The sequence below is a fragment of the Poeciliopsis prolifica genome, unplaced genomic scaffold (assembly GCF_027474105.1).
Source record: "Poeciliopsis prolifica strain line A6 unplaced genomic scaffold, Auburn_PproV2 SCAFFOLD111, whole genome shotgun sequence".
Classification (NCBI taxonomy): Eukaryota; Metazoa; Chordata; class Actinopteri; order Cyprinodontiformes; family Poeciliidae; genus Poeciliopsis; species Poeciliopsis prolifica.
The window spans coordinates 133,100-154,314 of NW_026562486.1; the positions used below are offsets into that span (position 1 = coordinate 133,100).

The window sequence follows — 21,215 nt, forward strand, 5'->3', positions numbered from 1 at the left end:
GTCACACTTCAGGCCACATTTATATGCTGTTGTAATGTTAGCATTGATACTGAGCTAAAATCAATGTATTATTATTATTATTATTATTATTATTATTATTATTATTATTATTATTATTATTATTATTATTATTATTATTAACAATAACCAAATGCAGTATCTTCAATTAGTAACCAAATAAATTGATTGTTTGTCCAAAACATCATAAAAGTTGCAGACATACAATTAATTTCTGCACTTTGCTTTGGATTCTCTCCTCATTTTTTCTCACTAATCAACAGAAGCAGGTCATGGATCAGAACCTGCAGAGTTTAGTTAAGCATAACTGCAGTTAATATCTGACAAATGCTTTGTGTGCCAAAAGATATATAAGCATAACCTATATATATATATATATATATATATATATATATATATATATATATATATATATATATATATATATATATATATATATATATATATATATATATATATAAAAATTCCCTTCTCACCCACCCGGGTGGTTCTTATCCTCTGAGCTCGGGTCCCCTACCAGAGGATATAGATCTATATATATAGATCTATATATCCTCTGAGCTGGGTCCTCTACCAGAGGCCTGGGAGCTTGAGGGTTCTGCGCAGTATCTTGGGTGCCAAGGACTGCACATTTCTGGACTGAGATGTCTGATGTTGTTCCTGGGATCTGTTGTAGCCACTGCTCCAGTTTGGGGGTTACTGCCCCGAGGGCCCCGATGACCACAGGCACCACTGTGGTCTTCACCTTCCAGGCCCTCTCCAGTTCCTCCCTGAGGCCCTGGTATTTCTCCAGTTTCTCCTTTTTCCTGATGTTGCAATCACTTGGTATTGCTACATCTACCACAACGGCTTTCCTCTGATGTTTATCCACTACGACAATGTCTGGTTGGTTCGCCATTACCATTTGTCTGTCTGGATCTGGAAGTCCCACAGGATCTTAGCTCTGGCGTTCTCCACCACCTTTGGGGTGTTTCCCACTTTGATCTTGGGGTTTCCAGTCCATATTATGCACAGATGTTTCTGTACACTATGCCTGCCACTTGGTTATGTCGTTCCATGTACGCTTTCCCTGCCAGTATCTTGCACCCTGCTGTGATGTGCTGGACTGTCTCAGGGGCCTCCTTGCACAACCTACACCTTGGGTCTTGTCTGGTGTGGTAGATCTGGGCCTCTATTGCTCTGGTGTTTAGGGCCTGTTCCTGGGCGGCCAGGATGAGGGCCTCTGTGCTGTCCTTGAGTCCAGCTTTTTCCAGCCATTGGTAGGATTTACTGATATCAGCCACTTGGGTTATTTGCTGGTGGTACATCCCATGTAGGGGCTTGTCCTCCCATGATGGTATCTCTGGCACCTCAACCTCCGTTCCCTGTTGTCTGAGACATTCACTGAGCACATTGTCTGTTGAGGCTTTGTCCCTGATGTATTTATGGATCTTAGTTGTTTCGTCCTGGACAGTGGTTCTCACACTCACTAGTCCTCTGCCTCCGTCCTTGCGGCTCGTGTACAGTCTCAGGGTGCTGGATTTGGGATGGAACCCTCCATGCATGGTTAGTAGCTTTCTAGTCTTAATATCTGTGGCTTTTATCTCCTCCTTTGGCCAGCTGATTATTCCAGCAGGGTATCTGATTACTGGCAGGGCATAGCTGTTTATCGCACTGATTTTGTTCTTGCCATTGAGCTGGCTTCTCAGGACTTGCCTTATTCGTTGGAGGTATTTAGCTGTGGCTCCTCTCCTTGTGGTCTCATCGAGGTTGCCATTTGCTTGTGGTATACCTAGGTACTTGTAACTGTCCTCTATGTCTGCTATTGTTCCTTGTGGGAGTGAGACTCCTTCTGTGCGGATCACCTTCCCCCTCTTTGTGATCAGCCGACCACACTTCTCTAGTCCGAATGACATCCCAATGTCAGTGCTGTAGATCCTGGTGGTGTGGATCAGTGAGTCGATGTCTCGCTCACTCTTGGCATACAGCTTGATGTCATCCATGTAGAGGAGGTGACTGATGTTGGCCCCATTTTTGAGTCGGTATCCGTAGCCAGTCTTGTTGATAACTTGGCTGAGGGGGTTCAGGCCTATGCAGAACAGTAGCGGGGACAGAGCATCTCCTTGGTATATGCCACATCTGATGGACACTTGTGCAAGTGGTTTGCAGTTGGCTTCAAGGGTGGTTTTCCACAGCTTCATCGAGTTTGCAATGAAGGCTCTCAGAGTCCTGTTGATGTTATACATCTGTAGGCATTCAATGATCCAAGTATGTGGCATTGAGTCATAGGCTTTCTTGTAATCGAATCGAATTAGGGATCGTTCTCAATGCTGTGAATGCAGCATTGAGAACGATCCCTATATATATATATATATATATATATATATATATATATATATATATATATATATATATATATATATATATATATATATATATATATATATATATATATATATATATTTCAACATTTTTTCCTCTTCAAAAATCTCACTCTATGAAAATGTAAAGACTTTTTGTTCAGAAGAATCAAAGAGGGGGGAGGCGAGCAGAACAATCCAGGATGAACCCGGTTCTTGACCCCCGGTTTGGACCCCCAGTTTGGACCCCCGGTTCTGGATCCCTGGTTTGGACCCCGGTTCTGGAGGGCAAACGGTTCGTGTTTTTCTGTGGATGGAGGAAATGTTTGGCACATTACCGCCACCAGGTGGCCGAGTGGAGGAACAGCCTCACAGGACTGAGGGAGTTTTTGAGGATGTTTATGTTCAGCAGCAGTTGGATCATTTTGACACGGAAAGCAGCTCCGAGCTGGAAAAATCAGGTTCTGGGATCTGAGCGCGTTTTGACCACAGGAAACCGACTGAACACTGAGGTGAGAATCTGCTTTAATAACAGGAATGGAAGATCAGTTAATGCTGGATTGTTTGGATGAATGAAGAAGTTCTTGATAACTTGACAGGGTGTGCTCTTATTACTGCTAAGGACTAAAGAAAAATACATCTGTATTTTTACATATAATATGTATGTAGTGCAGGTTTCATTTCTTTCAGTTCAATGCAGAGCCAATTCACACCATAATGACATTTAGGTTGTTAAACTGGAACCAGAACAGAGTGACCTTTTAGCAACGCCTGACATTTATTTTGAACAATGAACTGACGTGTTGTGGGTTAGTGTTTATTTAATAGTAGGTACTGCAATAACCTCTCATATAACCTTTCATATTTTTATGGTTGATAAGAGTTTTATAGCTGCAGTAAAGATAAAGGTCTGGCTTCATGCCACAGCTGACACTGTGGGAAAGTTCTGCAAACAACTTCTCTTCTGTTATCTGCATTGTTTTTTTGTTTTGTCTGAATGGTGTGTTGTCGTTTTTTGTGTTATGTGTTTTTCACAAACACAGATGAACTGAAAGAGCAAAACATCAGAGTGTGATCTCTGCAACAACTTTTTGCATGACTGTGTGAGATTTCACTGTCTGCTAAAGGATGCCAGAGATCTGGTAACGTCTCTGCTCCAAGTCGCCACCTTGACATCCACTAATTGGATGGAAGAAATGGGTCGACCCTGATGGACTCCTGGGAAACCAGTCCAGGGTTTTATAAGATCCACTGGGTCACCAGGTTGTGATCAGTTAATTGCTCCATTTTTCTGACTCACAGGGCAACAACTTACATTTCAAATTTGGCCTTCAGTCATTGATTGGTTCAAGGTGTGCTGGAGTAAATCTCACCTCTCCATGTAATGTCACCTTTGACCACATGGACTAAAACTTTGTCAAATTGCCAGGTGTCTCCCTTTGCAGCAGGAAGTTCTGGGAAACGGTTTGGCGACTCAGAGTTGTGGCTCTTTTGGTCTTGGAGATGTGGAGGAAAGCTTCACTCTTGCAGAATGGCTGAGACATTTCTAAGGAGGATCCGGTCAACATGTGTTTTGTGGATATGGAGAAGATGTCAGACTGTGTATCCAGCTGACTCCCAAGGAATCTCCAGTCCTTGTATCCCCAAAGCAAAAGCATCATAAAATCTATCCTCTTCAAGCTGTGTGTTGGACTCCAGGGCTGCACTTTGACACTGATGAACACATGAAAGCCACCAACATGTGAATAGTTATTTCCACAACTATACCTGAGATCTAAAGTTCTGAGGTCCTAATGTACCCAAACCAGAGATGATGGAAATTTACTGGACATGTCCAATGTCTGAGTCCCAGTCCTCATGGACTACTTCCCTCCATATTTCACATATTTCTCTGTTGCACACACCAGATAGCAATGATTGCATTACCTCCTCTGCTTGCTATCAGGTGCTGCAGACGCCTGTGAATCACCAACTTATTGCAGAATGGTAACACCTGAAACATAAAGTCATGAAAAATACTAACAGAAAGTGTTTTGTTTGGAATCGATGCTTTCTGTTGACTTAATTCAACATATTTTGATTAACTTTCTTGTTGACTTTTATTACAGTGCAACAAGATGAACTTCTCTGCTTATTCAGCCTGCGACTACAACAAGAGCAATGAGGATGGACTTTCTGAACCGTGTTCTTTCAGTGACAACAACAGTGTGAACGCTGTGGTTGGTCCTTACATTCACTCCATCATCTGCATCCTGGGCCTGGTGGGGAACAGCCTGGTCATCCTGACCTATGCCCTCTACAAGAGAACCAAATCCATGACTGACGTCTACCTGCTCAATGTGGCCATCGCTGACCTGCTGTTCGTTCTGGCTCTACCTTTCATCGTCTACAACGAGCTGTACTCTTGGCCCATGGGGCAGGTGGCCTGTAAGCTGCTGCGTGGTTCCTACAGCGTCAACCTGTACAGCGGCATGCTAATGTTAGCCTGCATCAGCACCGACCGCTACATCGCCATCGTCCAGGCTCGCCGGAGCTTCAGGTTACGCTCGCTGTCAAACAGTCGCATTATCTGTGCCCTGATCTGGATCTTTGCCTTACTGGTGTCTGTTCCCACTTTCCACTTCTACCATTGGTACCAACCATCACATAATGCCGTCATCTGGATCAGCAACATCACCGAACAGGAAGAGACAACAGATCCACAGTACGTCTGTGAGTGGAAATTTGATGATAGCAACACTGCTAGCATAGTGAAGGTAGCTGTTCCCAGCACCCAACTGGCCATTGGCTTCTTCCTGCCGCTGCTCATCATGATCTTCTGCTACACTGCAGTCATCGTCACCCTGCAGAAATCACAAAGCTACAAGCGACACAAAGCGGTCCGAGTGGTGATGGTGGTGGTGCTGGTGTTCATCGTCTGCCACCTGCCTTACAACCTCATTCTGATGCACGACACCATCCATCTATTTGACTATAGTGACTGTGAGAAGATGGACTCTCTGCTAACGGCGATGTCTGTGCTGCAGACCGTCGCCTACCTGCACTGCTGCCTGAACCCGGTGCTGTACGCCTTCATCGGAGTGAACTTCAGGAACCACTTCAGGAGGATCTTCCGTGACCTGTGGTGTTTGGGTAAGAGGTATATCGCCCCGCAGCCCGAGTCGTTTCTCCATGGTGGCCTTTAATATCTGCCGCTCAGTTGATGTGTCTGTGAGGACATCCAATGCCCGCTGGGTGTTTAGCTAACAATTACTCTACCCAGATGTCCTTTCAGATAAAGTTTCTTAGTCAAGGGCGACCCCTGAGACCTGGACTTTGACTCCCATAGGAGTTTGCAACCTTGACATCTGTCTTTTGTCTTCAGTCCAGCTACATAAACTCATTTTGAGCTGCTAATGTTACAAAAAAGACTAATTACAACTCAGGTGAGGATGTGGTCTGTAAAATGTGTTATTATTTTAAAGAACCACCATTTCATTGATGTTTTTAGGTTCCTGTTACTTTTAGCATCATTCTGTTGTGGAGTTTCCATGTAACTGAAACTTGTAAAAAGTCTGAAACAACATTAAATGTTTTCTTATTCACTGCTTCAAATTAAGTGTCTCCTTTAATCGTCTTGAGTTTAGTGAACCTCAGGGTTCTGTTTGGGGAACTTATTATTTTTGGTTTACATCTTCTTTGGCACTGGCTCAAAAGGCCTTTATAGGGTCAGGCTGAAACCTGGGAGAAGAGATGACCTCTGACCTGAACCTTCAGAGCCACATAAAGACAGTTACAAAGTCAGCCTTCTGTCAGCTGAAGAACATATCCATGGTGACAGGATTAATGTGTCAGGGATCTAGAGAAACTCATCAATGAACTCATGAGTTCATCAGTTTCTGCAGCAGCGTCTTCACAGATCCAGAACGCTGCTGCTGGAGTTCTGACTAAAACCAGGAAATAGAGCAAGACTTCTAGTTAGTTTATAAATCATGCTGAACTGTTCAGCACCATAACATTTTAAAGACCTGATGTTGACCCTTCCACACCAAGCGGTCTCCTGGTTCTGGATCTGCTCTGCATCCGGACCAGAACCAAACATGGAGAAGCAGCATTCAGCTTCTATCCACCACAAATCTGGAACAAACTTCCAGAAAACTGCAAAGTAGCCGAAATACTGAGTTCTTTTAAATCGAGGCTCCCTGTTTGGAGCTGCTTTAATTAATAACAACTGTAACTTTGATTCATATATTTTATGTTTGATGATTTTGATTATGGCTTTTGATAAAATGTAATGTTTGTTGCTTGTTTGTTGTTTTGTGTTTTTGTTCTCTAAAGCTGAAATGCACCGTGACCCTGAGGTCAGAGGTCTCACTCCTCTGACCTTTTTCCTGACTTGTTGTTCACCAGCAGCATCAGGTGGTTTCCTGGGAAACCAGGAGGAAGTTTGGAGGGACAGAAATCAGCTGATGCAGAAACCAGGTCCAGCCTGGAAAGTCAGGTTTTCTTTTTAAACCGGCTGGATTTTCTGCTCTCACGTTTCCACTAAAACAGAGAACATGAGAAATGTGTTGCAGGAAAATGTTTAACCGTTTCATTGATGATGTAATGAGTTTGTAGAACATGATCCAGTAATATCGACAAACCAGACACTGATTCTGTCTTTTACAATTCAGTGATAAAAACATGTTAAAACTGCAGCAATAATAAATCTGTCCTTATTGTTCCTAAATGTTATCAGCAGATTTTACTTTTTATTGAGCCTAAATCTACATTTACAGTTTATATTTAATATTATTTGGTTATTTGTTAATTATTTTAATTTCAGTGGCAATTATTTTGTAATGTGTTTGTAGCTGTAAGCAGGATTTAATGCATTTTCTCCGCAGCAGGGGGCGCTGTTGCTGATGAAAATAAGCTTCAATATAAAAACTGGAAATATTTATCAGTATTGTTGTCACAATTTAATAATAATCCTGGTTTCTATTTTAAAGTAGAGCTTTGAAAATAACACCATGAATTTTTTCTATGCATGACTTAATAGAACTAAAACCTGAATTTATTTGACATGGATTGTAAATTATGAACAAATAGCAAAGATGCAAAATAATAGAAATCAGGAGGAATTTTCCCCTTTGTAACTTTTTCAAATGAAACAGTTTGTGGAAATGTGATGATGGGAAGTTTCTGAAATAAATGACTGGATTGAGTCAAACATAATCAACATGTTGGTGGAGGAATAATGACGTCAGAGTCTGCAGCTTCTGAACGTCACAGTCACTAAGTTCACTGAGTGACTAAAATATACTACTTTTGCTAAGTAGTATATTTTGCAGTGGCCCAGTCAAAGTAAAGGTTTTGTAACTGATGGAGTAAATGTTCAGTCACAGGGACATGATCCTGCATTCAACTGTTTCTGAAGTGAAATTCAACTGGATCGTTTTCAGGACCACGTTGTAACCAGCAGAATGTGGTTTCTCCATCCGTCCAGCAGGGGGAGCTGTTCGGCAGGAAAATCGCTGACATTTCATCCACTTTCATTGATTTACAGAAAAAGCGCATTAGCTGTAATTGGACTGCAGGGTGATGAAGGAGAAAGGTTCTGACAGAACCGGTTCGAACCGATTTGGCATCAAATTCTCCAACTATATGTTATTTTTTTGCATAGTTTTGAAACCTGGATGTGCAGAAACCATGTTAATCCATTCACTGAATTAGCCTTTGAATTAAGGGAATGAGTGAATTAATGATCGATTTGGGTTCGGATCCTCATTTTAGAGGTTCTGTCTGATGCAGATGGAGCTGCTTGTAATTTGTTCGAATTGTTCGTTGGTTCGGTTTTCTGCACGTCCTGCTGGATCAACCTGATCCCGGAACAGCACCAAGGACAGCAACTCTCTTCACGCAGTTCCCAGAAACAAACAGATGTTTTGTGTTTATTTCACAATTTATGAAATTTTATTTTTTTTTTCTTCCCGCCGAACTTTCTGCAGTTTTCTGTGAAAGCTGTAATAAAACCATTGTTCCACCGAACAGCCGGTTCCGCTCCGCCTGCAGGGCGTAGACTCGGAGTCCAGGAGGAAGAGGAGGAGGAGGAGGAGGAAGAGTCCAGCGGTCAGTGTCCGGCTTTGTGTCCAGAGACACGGAGGAAGAGATGGAGGAGAAGAAGAGCAGGAGGGAAACTTGAAGTGACTGAATGAGCGCAGCCAGCAGGGCGTCAACTGCTGGGGATAACCGGGCCTGACAGGATCCCGGTCGAACCGAGCCGGTATGGACCAGATGGCAGCGGACGAGGTGAAGCATCCGGATCCAGACCGCAGCGACAACCCGCCGCAGATCACCGCGGAAAACTGCTACGAGCTGCTGGAAGAGGCGAAGCGCGGCGGCTCCGAGCGCGACAAGCAGCGGCTGCTGCGCTTCATGAGCGACCACTACCTGCAGGTGCTGCGGAGCCCCGCCGTGTTCGGCCGGCTCAGCGCGGCGGAGAGGGAGCTCATCCTGGCCCGCAGGATGGAGGGGCGGAAAGTGCTGGCGGTGGCCGAGACCTCCGAGGCTCTGGAGAGCAGCCGCCCGCAGAGCCCGCAGCGGGAGGACCCCGCCCCGCGCCGGGTGTTCTGCCTCCAGCCGGACTCCCAGCGCTGGGAGCTGCTGACCGTCCTGCCGGAGGAAGTCCCGGCTAAAGGCTCCGGGATGTGCACCCTCTACAACTACCTGTTCGTGGCGGGCGGCGTGGGGACGCAGGACGGCCGCTCCACGGCGTCGGACCGGGTGTTCTGCTTCAACCCGCGGACCGGCCTGTGGAGCCGGGTCCGCTCGCTGACGCAGCCGCGCTGCCAGCTGCGGCTGGTCTCCATGGACGGACACCTGTACGCCATCGGGGGGGAGTGTCTGTTCACCGTGGAGCGCTACGACCCGCGCGCGGACAGGTGGGATCACGTGGCTCCGCTGCCCAGAGGCTCCTTCGCGGTCGCGCACGAGGCTGTTGCGTGCGGCGGCGCGCTGTTCGTGTCCGGCGGCTCGTTGTTCTACCGCCTGCTGCGGTACGACAGCCGCCGCGACGAGTGGGAGGAGTGTCCGTTCAACGAGAGCCGGCGGCGCTCCGCCGACATGGTGGCGCACCGCAACCTCATCTACCGCTTCGACGTGGAGCGGGAGCGCGCGGCCGTGAGCGTGTACAGGTACAACACGTTGGTGAAGGTGTGGCTCGGCGGCGCGCGCTTCCCGCTGGACAACCCGCAGCCGTTCCGCTGTGCGGTGCTCGGAGACCGCATCTACTGCGTGAGCCGCGGCCACGCGCTGCAGTTCGAGCTGCGTGAGGAGCGCGAGGGCTTCCTGTCGGAGCTGCTTCCGGGGCCCGCGGAGGCCCGCGGGTCCCTGGTTCCGTTCGTCCTCAGTCTGGACAAGTGACCCGAACCGGGTGGTCCGCCGCGGTGCCTTCCGATGATCCTGCGAGTCCCGATCAATCAACGTGTCATAGAACAGATAATCAATAATTCAGTTCAAAAAGTGCAATTTGTAAAATTAATACATAAAACATTATCTATTCTCTTATTGTTAATTTGGTTTGTCGGTGGATAAATGATGTTTATTGAGCATAAAAATAGAAATAGAATGAAATATATTCAAATATCTTTTAAAAATGAGGACAACTAGTTCGGCAATAAGGAATAAAATATGATTTGCAGCTGATAAACATGAGACAAACAAAAATAAGTTTTATAGATGTGACGTCAAATCTGACGCAGGGACTGTTGGCTGTTTATTAAAATATGAAGGAAAACCTGCATAATTCAGGACAACAGTCATAAATCCTGCAGATAAACATGAACCCAGACATGTTTCATTAATATTACAACAGAAATGTCAGGCATGCTGTTATCACTGGAATAAAACTTGTTGCTCTGGAGCCACAGGTTGTCAGCAACATCCAGCAACGCCTTTAGAGAAGCAACTATTGCTGCCCATCAACCTCTGCAGGGCGGCAGAAACCCTCCAACATCCACCGAAAGGTTTCAGTCCATTGACTCAGATGCTCAGAGAAAAGGCAAAGAAAAACAGGAAGTCCTCTGCATGAGTAGGTTAAAGGTTAAAGTTCATAACAAAAACTATGACCTGTTCATTCATATCACACTGTCAGGGTGGAGGTGTGATGATTTGGGTTCATGCGTTGATACTTTGAAGTCCAACTTGTGGCCTTTTGTGACTTTTTTTAAGTGTTTGGATTTATTGCATAAATTCATTCAACTGAAGCACGGCGGTGGAGGAGTGATGATTTGGGAGGTTTTCCCATCAGGACCGGCACAGATTAAGATTTGTTTCTGCTTCTTTTCAGATTAAACTGAAATGATGTCTGAGTTTTCATGTGTTTGTAAATCACCTGCTGAATGTTTCACTGTTTCATCTGAACTCTGATCCGAATGCAAAATAAAGCTGCTGCCTCCGATATTTAACATGTTTGTGTGTCTTTTCTCTGAAACTTTGCTCCTCTTCCTCAGGCTTGAATCTGAAGAACAAAAGCAGTTTTGTGAGTGAAAGGCTGAGTTTCAAACATCCAGCAGAGCTGCAGTGTCTCCAGCTTGAATGAGACTGAATGAGACTCTTTCATATCTCATCGCCTCAGTTTCATATCCTGCCTGTGTCAGGATTACTAATGAGATCCTGATCTGCAACATGAAGCAACCATCTGAGAGGAACTAGAATCCAGACATGAAATCCAACTTTTAGACCTGAAATTACAGAAACATGAGATTTGATTGGGAAATGTCTGATTTAATGTGAATGTTTTATGGAAATCAAATATGGATCAACTTTGGCTCATATTCTGTTGTTTATGCTGAACTTAAAATTAGTTTTCTGCTTTTTGTCCATAAAGTTTTTGTCACATCCAAGCAGTCAGACCTTCCTGTTACCTCATAAAGTGGCTCTGTAAACATGTTCTTCAGGATTTCTGATGATCTTTTAGTTTTTTTAGACTTAGCTGCTTTTCATCCACATTTTCTTATATTATCATAAATCATTAAAAAAATAATTGCTTGAAACAGTTTGTGTCCATCAAATAAAACACAAAGCAGCAGAAATTCCTCAATATGCAGATGATATTCCGATATTTATCTGTGAATCCTGGGCAACACAGTTCCAGTTTCCATTTTCTGCACCAGTTCCAAACCAGTTCTAAAGTTCACTTGACTCCAGTTTCCTCCATTTCCCTGCATCTGAGCTGCTTCTGCATCTGAGCTGCTTCTGCATCTGAGCTGCTTCTGCATCTGAGCTGCTTCTCTGGCCCTGGAAAACTTTTTACTGCAGATTAAATCATAGCTGGCTTTGCTCACAGCCTGGTATAATTTACTTTGAGGTATTTTTGAGATAATACTCAAAAATACTTCTTATGAATGTTCCTTGAAAGATGGAATATTGAAGAAGTTTTCTTGTTAAACGTCACATTTAAGAAGGAAACTTACAGTTCAATCAGCCTCAGTTTTTCCCTTCCTCTCTTTATTTTGATCCAATATTTTCCCAGATAATAATAGGATATTTTGGACCAATCAGAGAGAGGGATTCGGGCCTTTAGGTCCCCAAGTTTCAGTAAACTATGAGGTTTTAGAACAGAAAAGGATTGAATCCCATCAAAAGGAAATATAATAATAAAACTGTAAATGGGCATTTAATAACACTAAAGATTGATTAATTTATTTATTCATAACATAATTATTTATTCATAACATGTCACCTCAAGGTATTTTACAATAAAAGGAAGGTTACAGGTAAACAGAACAGCAGACCTGGTGTACTTTCCATAAAAAAGTTAAAAATTGACAGAAAAGACAGCCACCAGTTACAATAACAGTAAATAAAGAAAACTTGGAGAGTAGTAGGAGAATGTAGCAGAGTCCAGTTCAACCATCATTTCTTCAAAGTTCATCTTTAAGCAAAGTGTTTTAAGCAGAAAGTCATAATGATGTTGATATAAATAACATTCGGAGTTTTTTCAGTTATTTCCTGGAGTTTGTTTTTATGCAACAGCGCCCTCTGCTGGCCATTACCAAAAAGTTTATCACCATGACAAACTGGTTTCATTTAAGGTTTTGTTTCTCACAAATGTCACTACATTAATAAATCAAGATTTTAACCACAAATTAATGTTAATTCACCATTCAAAACAATATTACACATATGTAGTAAATATAGATTCATGACTTATTCTGAATTTGATTTTGCTTGACAAAACAAATTAAAATTTGCTGTAATATCTGCTGTGGAAATTCAACAATAAGAGCAAATTTATTCTGGGGAAAAACTAAAACATTGCTGCAGTTTTACTCGCCATGTTTTCACCTCTGACTCTCTTCTTCTTCCTGTAATAAATGACTAAACATTTGAACTCAGTGAGGTTTTCTCACCTCTGGGTCGTCCTGTGGGTTCGTGATGCTGCGGCTCAAAAACATTTAAAGCACGTCAAGTAAAAGGCCGGACAAAGTCTGACATCTTCAGAGTAACGACAATCTTTGCTTTCACCTGGCGTCCCACAGAACTCCACGACAAACAACTTTATGTGACAAAAAATATTTATTTTGACACCAAAATCCCCCAAAATACAGATTTTATATCAGCCACAACATTCACACACATTAAAGTTGCTTACAGTATGACAGGAAGACTCTCTCAGCTCAACACATCAAAATAAAAGCCTCAAAGCTGGCAAACGTTTCAGAGTTTAATCCTTGCTGATTAAGTTTGAGCAGAGAAAAGCTGGAGGAACATAGGAGATAAAAACCAAATAGCGCCGTCTCCGTCTGAGAAATAAAATCCTATATTTAACATCCTCAGGTTACACAAGTCCAAAAGACGTACAAAAAATCTCAAGTCTCCAAGTCAGTAAAAAAACATTTATCTACAATTTGTATTGTGATGAGCATTTTCCATAGAGTTTGAATAATTGAACCAGCCAATCACATATGGAAATCATCAAAACAATAATAATCAGAAGAAAATGTAAGTTCTGGAACGAACCACAATGGTTCTTATCTTCGTCTACATAACTAATGTTGTTCAACAGAACGATAAAATGGAGGTTTCAGAGTTTTTCCAACCTTCCAAGGAATAAATGAATTGAATCTCCACTAAAGAATGACGCTAAAGTGCCAGATATATTGGTTTTAGATCTGTGTTTTCTCATTAGTGGGAAATTACCTAATTTTTAAATAACTTTCCACAAATATCAACATCCAGAAGCAGGAAGTCTATACGTCCTCATTTTATGTTTTATGTGAATCCTAGTTTTAAATCTAATTCCAGAAATAAAATAGTGCTTTTTTATAAGTGACACATTTTCTGGAAAATCAGGAACAATAATTGTATGTCTTGTCCAAATTTATCCTAAATGGAGACATCAGTCATCACACACTGAACCACATCAGACATCAGGAATCATCTGTCAGCACATCTTTCAACCAAACTCACTGAGACAGAAGAAAAACTTGACTTGTCGACTTCGTTCCAATGAAATTTAGTCAGTTTTACCTTTAGACATCATTATGCCTATAGGGCATGTATAAGCATAATGCTAGGCATGGCTGACACAATATTATCAGCCAAGATCCCAATGGCAGCAGAGCAACAATTAACACAACAAACCCAAAGAGTTTGACACTTTCTGTTTTCTCTAAATTTATCACATTGTGGCTAAAGTTGCGTAAGAGTGAAGTTTGAATTTTATAGAACTGCAGGTCTCAATCTGGTCACATAGTGAAAGACGTGCCGTTTTCACTGGACCCGTCCACCGAGCGGCGAATTGTGGACATGAAGGTATCCGAAGTGACCCTGGAGAAGCGGCGCGGGCCGATATACCTCTTACCCAAACACCACAGGTCACGGAAGATCCTCCTGAAGTGGTTCCTGAACTTTACTCCAATGAAGGCGTACAGCACCGGGTTCAGGCAGCAGTGCAGGTAGGCGACGGTCTGCAGCACAGACATCGCCGTCTGCAGAGAGTCCACCTCGACACAATCGCTCTGTACGTACAAATGGACAGTTTGATACAACAGGGCCAGGTTGTAAGGCAGGTGGCAGACGATGAACACCAGCACCACCACCATCACCACTCGGACCGCTTTGTGTCGCTGGAAGTTTTTGGCTTTCTGCAGGGTGACGATGACTGCAGTGTAGCAGAAGATCATGATGAGCAGCGGCAGGAAGAAGCCAATGGCCAGTTGGGTGCTGGGAACAGCAACCTTCACTCTGCTAGCAGTGTTGCTATCATCAAATTTCCACTCACAGACGTACTGTGGATCTGTTGTCTCTTCCTGATCGGTGATGTTGCTGATCCAGGTGACGGCATTATGTGATGGTTGGTACCAATGGTAGAAGTGGAAAGTGGGAACAGACACCAGTAAGGCAAAGATCCAGATCAGGGCACAGATAATGCGACTGTTTGACAGCGAGCGTAACCTGAAGCTCCGGCGAGCCTGGACGATGGCGATGTAGCGGTCGGTGCTGATGCAGGCTAACATTAGCATGCCGCTGTACAGGTTGACGCTGTAGGAACCGCGCAGCAGCTTACAGGCCACCTGCCCCATGGGCCAAGAGTACAGCTCGTTGTAGACGATGAAAGGTAGAGCCAGAACGAACAGCAGGTCAGCGATGGCCACATTGAGCAGGTAGACGTCAGTCATGGATTTGGTTCTCTTGTAGAGGGCATAGGTCAGGATGACCAGGCTGTTCCCCACCAGGCCCAGGATGCAGATGATGGAGTGAATGTAAGGACCAACCACAGCGTTCACACTGTTGTTGTTACTGTTAGAACATGGTTCATAACCACCATCACCATAGTTGTCATCATATTCATAGGGTGGATAAGTGGTGGTGTCATTGGAGATGTTCATCTTGTTTTGCTGTAATAAAAGTAAAAAAAAAAAGTTGAGAATAAAGAACAGCACTTCCAAACAAAAGGCTTCAACAGTTATGATAAACCAGCTGGTGGCAATAATGTTAATATTAAACACGTTGGAAAAACATTCCAATTACAGTCAAAGATTTCTTTTTAAATTGTAGCTAGCCTGTGTAAATATTGTAATTATTGCTCTCAGGATGTGGAAAGTCATTTCTCTGTGAGGTTGTGGTTAGAAATCTCCTTGAATCTTTCACTCTGTTGCCCCTGGTTTTAGGCAGGGGTGGTAATATGCAGAAGTGGGCATTCTACCAGCGTTAGCCTCCCTGTGCCTATGTGGGGTTCTATATGGGTTCTGACTACCCGCCCTGTTCGGAGCCCATGGAGGGGCACTGGAGCCCTTCTGGCTCAGGTGGTCATGGGAGGAGTTCGGAGAGACCATGGAGAAAGACTTTCTTGGGGGCAGAATACTTTGAAGACTCTCTAATCCCTTCAGCATGTCTTCCTTTGAGATGTGCTGATGGACCTAAGCTCCAGGCACAGCTTTCTGTGCCTGGAGCTTCAGGTCGGGCTTTTCAATCTCTGGTTCTGAGGTCACAGAGGTTGACCGAAAGTTTCCGTTACTTTCGGTCAACGTGTGTCCGGGTTTCCTTAGGTTGAGGGTTCCCAAACCGCAGCGGTGGGTGAGATTTGCCCAGAGTTCCTTACGGCTCTGGATGTTGTGGGGTTGAGGGCAGGTCGTCTGGATTGGCAGACCTGGGTGGTTTCCGTCCTATTCCACAAGCAGGAACACCACAGAGGGTCACTGTGGGCATTCAGTGGTTCTGGAGAGGAGGGTCCATTGGATAGTCGAACCTCAGATCCAGGAGGAGCAGTGTGGTTTTTGTTCAGCTCTAAACCCTGAGCTGGGTCATGCAGGGTGTGAGGGAGTTCACCCAACCAGCCTCCAGGCACTTTGTGGACAAACCGAAGGAGTTGGACCGTGTCCCTCTGGGAACCCGGTGGGGGGTAGCAGACCCTGAGACAGGCTGTCAGGTCCTTGAATGACCCAGTCACATTTTGACAAGTTCTGAGATTTTATGATTAATTACTAGGACAACCTGAAGTACTGTGGGCTGAACCTCTGGCATTTTTCTGAAATAATTAGACATATTTGGTGACAAAAGGCTCTTGTTAAATAGGTCATGTGATCAGATGAGTGCAGAACTTTCAGTGCAGATGCTTCCACTTCCTGTCATTTCTTCCTCTGTTTTTGGTTCAAATGTCAGAACTGCTAACAGCAGAAGCAGCAGTTTTTTCATTATGAAGTTCTAATCAACAGGAAATATGTGCAACACCACTGAGCCACCTCATGCGCTCATAAAATCTGCTTCCATGTATTTGTCACTGACACACTTTTCCACCTCCACATTTTCAGTTTGTGACAAAAAATGTTTTTCATTTGAGTTTCTGCCAGTTTTAATCAGAGTGATGGAAGAAGTTCAAAAGCCCTCAGATATTGAAATGATCTGCAGTGCGCCCCGAAGCTTCGGCGGTAGGTAGGGCTGGTGCTGCTGGTAAAGAGCGAGGCGGCATCAGACCAGCGTGTCCCAGTTGTGGTCTGAAGAAGGTCTGAAGGTGAGACGACTTTGTTTTTTACGGTGTCGGAGTTGGGAGGAAGTTTGCAGAAAAGAGGTCAGCCTGACTCGGAGTGACCCAGTTCACGAGTGGTTTCTTTCCCTCCCCAGCACAGATCAGAACCGCAAATTACAAAACTGAGTAAATACAGATTCTCACTATTTCACATCTGGGGAAAAACCAAAAGATGAAATCATGAAAAGAGTCTAGAAGGACGGTGTCTTATCGTTGACTTATTTCCTCATTTATTGCAGGAGTTCATCAGTTTTTAAAGCTTTGTGACCTGAAGAGGAAATTCAATTAATGCACAAACATGAGTATAATTCAGCATTCATAAAACTGGTTTGTTTTTATCAATGCAGCTCAATTGAAGTCAATGAGACAAACTGTATGGAAATAAAAGCATGTGCATTTCCTCTTTTTATTTACTCCTATCAAAATTAAAGGTGCAGTTTCTCTTTTTGTGCTGCTTCTTTTTTGTGCTGCTTCTCTCTCCTGCTGCAGATGGAAACTGAACGAAGCGACCAGCAGCAGACAGAAAACGGCTCCTTAATGTTTGACTTTCAATGATTTTATCTGCTGCACTTTGAGAAACACAAAACAGAACTTTGTTTAGTTTCCACTGCAAATATCTCAGTTCAGTTACTTTTATTAAGACGCAGCAGCTGTTAGTGAACAACGACTGAGAAAATGTCTTATTTCCAATATTTGTTACTTTGTTTTGAGAATCCATGGATCTATCCTTTTAAAATAATAATAATAATAAGAATATCTTTCATTTGAATGTATTGAAATAAAATATCTAATATTTAGTTACTATTGTTTAAAATTATTTTATTAATATCATTATCCTTGATGTTTTGCATTTTTATTAATAAAAAACTAAATTTTTATTTTTATGACGTTATAGTAATTATTATTATAACATTGACAATTATGAATAATATAGATTTTTTTATTATTATTATTTCTAAACATTGTGTTTGTCCAGCCTTTGACAAACAATCAGCAGTGAAGAAAGAAACAGGAGTTTAGTTTTCCTGTTGAACTGAAATCCTGAAAACGTTGGGAACCAGAGTCTCGTTCTGAAACCTGAAAGGGTCAAAAGGTGAAAACGTCGACCCAAAGAACCGGCGTAGAGCCGTGAGGTCAGCTTGTTCTGCAGCTGGAAATGAAATGTTAAATTTGAGAAGTCGGTGAAGACAAAAGTTTGCCCATGGAGCAGAAGTACAGATCAGGAACCTGAAGCTTTTGAGGAACTTTCACCTTTTAAAATAACTTTAATTCTCCTTTTAATGTGGATTTTCTTACTGCTTTGACAACATATTGAAACATTCAAGTCATTATGTTAGTCACAGGAACATGAAGTTCTGCTGAGGCGTTCAGGAAGTCCAGGTTGGTCTGACAGCGGCTTTCAGCTCATCTGTCGTCTCTCATTTCTATCACACTTTTTCCTTCCACTCAACTTCCTGTCATTAGACTTGAGCCATTATTTCCATCATTACTTTTTCCAAAACATTTCATTTCTGTCCTACAAGACTCACTCTGATATAACAATGTGATTCTTTTACACTCGCCTCTCATCTTCAGGTCAAAGTAAATATGAACCTTGATGATGCAACAGCTTCACTCAATAGAAAACCTCCAGAAACTGATTGGTGTTTTCACTGCAGCAGTTCGAACTTCACACACAGCAATAACAAAACTTTACTGATGAATTTCCAGCCGAGTATCAAAGACTCGTTCTGGTCTGAAAACTGAATCTGTTCATTTGAGGTGTTTGTGCAGCAGAACCTGGTTCTGGTCCGTCCAGAAACATGAATCCGGTTCAGAGCTGTAAACGGCTTCGGTTCAGGCATTACAGTACAACGCCTTCCTGTTTTCCTCTGTTTCAGAGCTTCTCTCTTCGCATCAGACACTGAAGCCGGTCCGGAAGAACTTTGGTTCCTGTTTCCGTTACTTTGGGTCAACGTGTGCTGACCCGACACACGTTTAGGTTGAGGGTTCCCAACCCGCTGCCAGCTAGCTAAAAAACTACTTCACAGTTGTCATGGAAACCAAAGAGTAGCTCCCATCACGCTCATTAAGCTACCGCTATATTAACACCACAGCTAGCAGGCTAATGTTAGCATTTCTGCTAAACAGACTAGCTACCGGAGCAGAGAGCCTGACTAATCACCATCTCATTATGCTGGTTTTAGCTAAATGAAGAGCAGAAAGTCTTAAGAAACAACAGCTGCATTCAGTAACTAGGATCTATGTTTCAAAATATCATTTAAAAAACTGATCAAAAATAAAAACTTTAATGATAATAATTACAAAATATGTAAAAAATGAATACAAACTAAAATCCTAACAAAGAATCACTAAATGCATTGATACTTGATGCTACGTTATTTCAGCAGCAGTAAGAATAATTTCTTTCCTTTCCGTTTAAAATAAAAACTGATCCATTTTTACAACAGGGATGACGTCAAACTACTTTCACTCACGTTTTATACTGTTTTTATTTTAAGTCAAAGTTAATTAATTACAACCCAGTGGCTGTAAATCAGTTCTCAAACATTTCCTCATAAAGTTCAGCTTAAACAAATAAACTGCAGCCTAATAAAAGCTTCACAACATCCACCAGATTCTGACTGCGATGCATCAACAGCATTTGGTGCATTTATGATTAAAAATAAAGTGAAAGTTGTGCAAATGTTTAACATGTTTAACCTTTAAGAAGTTGCTCATAATTAAGGGGAGGTGTTAAAAAAAACTAAAATAAAAAACGATGCAGGAAACTGTGGCTCTCAGCTTCACACATCTGCTCTGAGCTCAAACATTTCTGAATGCTGCAGTTCATAGATCAGATTCAGACGAACCTCAGAGACAAAATACAAACCAAGAAAGTATCAAATTTGTCAGAACGCAACACAGCAGGTTGTTATTTAACAGGAACAGAGTCAGAGCTCACATCGTCGGTTTCACTGATATCATCTGTGGTCTGCCAGCGTAAAAAGGCTTTAAATAGACAAACACGTGAACATGACCGCATCAGGAAGATTTCAGAGATAAGGAGATAAAAGTGAGCAGCTGTGAGGCGCCAGGCGCCATCAGACGTTACATCACATCCAAACAACATGAAGCTTCAGATGATGAGACTCAAATCTCATCGTTTTTCCGGCCAAACAGCCGAAACGTTTCTACCAAACAGACGTCACAGCATAAAGCAAGGAAACCAAACATCTAAAGTTTAAAATGTCAACTTGAAACTTTAAGACTCAGCAGATTAAAGCAAAAACATTTAGAGAAAATATTAGAGCTCACCTAGAAGTAGGGCTGATGTTAGTGATGCAGCGGCGGAGCAGCAGAGGCGAGACTGATGCTGCTGCGCAACATCACTCTGAACCCTGCTGATAAAAGGGAAACAGTGTGTGTGTGTGTGTGTGTGTGTGTGTGTGTGTGTGTGTGTGTGTGTGTGTGAGAGACCTGCTGAAGTCTTCCTCTTTCAGCCCCAGCAGAAGTGATCTTTGTCCTTCCAGCTTCCTCCTGCTGAACTCGAAGCTTCGTTCTCACGTTTATTTAAACTTACATCACTTTATTTGCAGACACTGGCGTCTACTTTAAGGCTCTTCTGCAAACATTTAGGAGCTTTTAACGAAGCCAGCTGAGACACGCATAAACCATGAGCGCAGCATCTGGTTCTGACTCATCTGAAGAGCTTTTGGAGGTCCGATCTCATCTGTCTGGTTCAGCCTGTAACATCAGAGAGCGATTAATAAAACATGCAGCAGCTGCAAACCGTCCAGCGGCTAACAGACCAGAACGGGAACCGTCTCTTCGTCAGAGTGGTGCTCTGCTTCAGAATAAAACAGAACTTATTGTTTTCTATTCAAATCCTCCATCCAGAAGCTTCTACTAGAGCTTTCTGAGGTCTGGACTTTGACTAGGCCATTAAATCAGATGTTATGTTGATACATTTGTTTTTTTTGTGTTTGGAAAGAAACGTCCCACAGTCTCATACCTCCACTGCTGTACTCAACAGCTGCAACTAATCTCTAGATTTTTCTCAGCAGTTGCTGTGAATTTATATTCATTTTTTATTTTATTTTAGTTCATCTTGATTGATGCTACTTGTCATTTTATATCTAAAATCTGTACATTATCAAATTTATTTAATGAAATGATACAGCTTCAAACACAATTTATTATGGAGTGCTTTTATTTTGTAATTGCACATTCAGATATTTGGCTTGATTTAGGATTATTAATCATCATTAATGACATGTATAGCATGACTTTTATTTTTGAAATCCTACACGTATTTAAGTCAGGGAACTTTCATTTAGTAAAATTGATTTAATATTTTATAGGAAAATATTACTGTGCATGCT

General features: G+C 42.6%; 3 protein-coding genes across 3 annotated transcripts; 2 read left to right on the plus strand and 1 right to left on the minus strand.

The window, feature by feature from the left end:
- The first annotated feature begins 4,474 nt into the window (after positions 1 to 4,474).
- LOC129354498 (C-C chemokine receptor type 6-like) lies at positions 4,475 to 5,690 on the plus strand. Its single transcript, XM_055023954.1, has one exon. The coding sequence runs from the start codon at positions 4,475 to 4,477 to the stop codon at positions 5,540 to 5,542; it is 1,068 nt and encodes a 355-aa protein (XP_054879929.1). The 3' UTR covers positions 5,543 to 5,690.
- Positions 5,691 to 8,254: 2,564 nt separating this feature from the next.
- Positions 8,255 to 10,781, plus strand: LOC129354479 (kelch repeat and BTB domain-containing protein 11-like). The gene has a single exon (XM_055023930.1). It carries the CDS (start codon positions 8,607 to 8,609, stop codon positions 9,741 to 9,743), a length of 1,137 nt encoding a protein of 378 aa, XP_054879905.1. The 5' UTR covers positions 8,255 to 8,606; the 3' UTR covers positions 9,744 to 10,781.
- A 1,290-nt stretch (positions 10,782 to 12,071) lies between these two features.
- LOC129354525 (C-C chemokine receptor type 6-like) lies at positions 12,072 to 20,504 on the minus strand. Its single transcript, XM_055024005.1, has 2 exons — positions 20,149 to 20,504; positions 12,072 to 15,223 (listed from the first exon to the last, which is right to left on the minus strand). The coding sequence occupies exon 2, from the start codon at positions 15,212 to 15,214 to the stop codon at positions 14,072 to 14,074; it is 1,143 nt and encodes a 380-aa protein (XP_054879980.1). The 5' UTR covers positions 15,215 to 15,223; positions 20,149 to 20,504; the 3' UTR covers positions 12,072 to 14,071.
- Between the last annotated feature and the right edge of the window lie 711 nt (positions 20,505 to 21,215).

Coding starts and splice junctions, on each gene's coding strand:
- LOC129354498 (XM_055023954.1), top strand. CDS start 4,475: ATGAACTTCTCTGCTTATTCAGCCTGCGACTACAACAAGAGCAATGAG.
- LOC129354479 (XM_055023930.1), top strand. CDS start 8,607: ATGGACCAGATGGCAGCGGACGAGGTGAAGCATCCGGATCCAGACCGC.
- LOC129354525 (XM_055024005.1), bottom strand. CDS start 15,214: ATGAACATCTCCAATGACACCACCACTTATCCACCCTATGAATATGAT.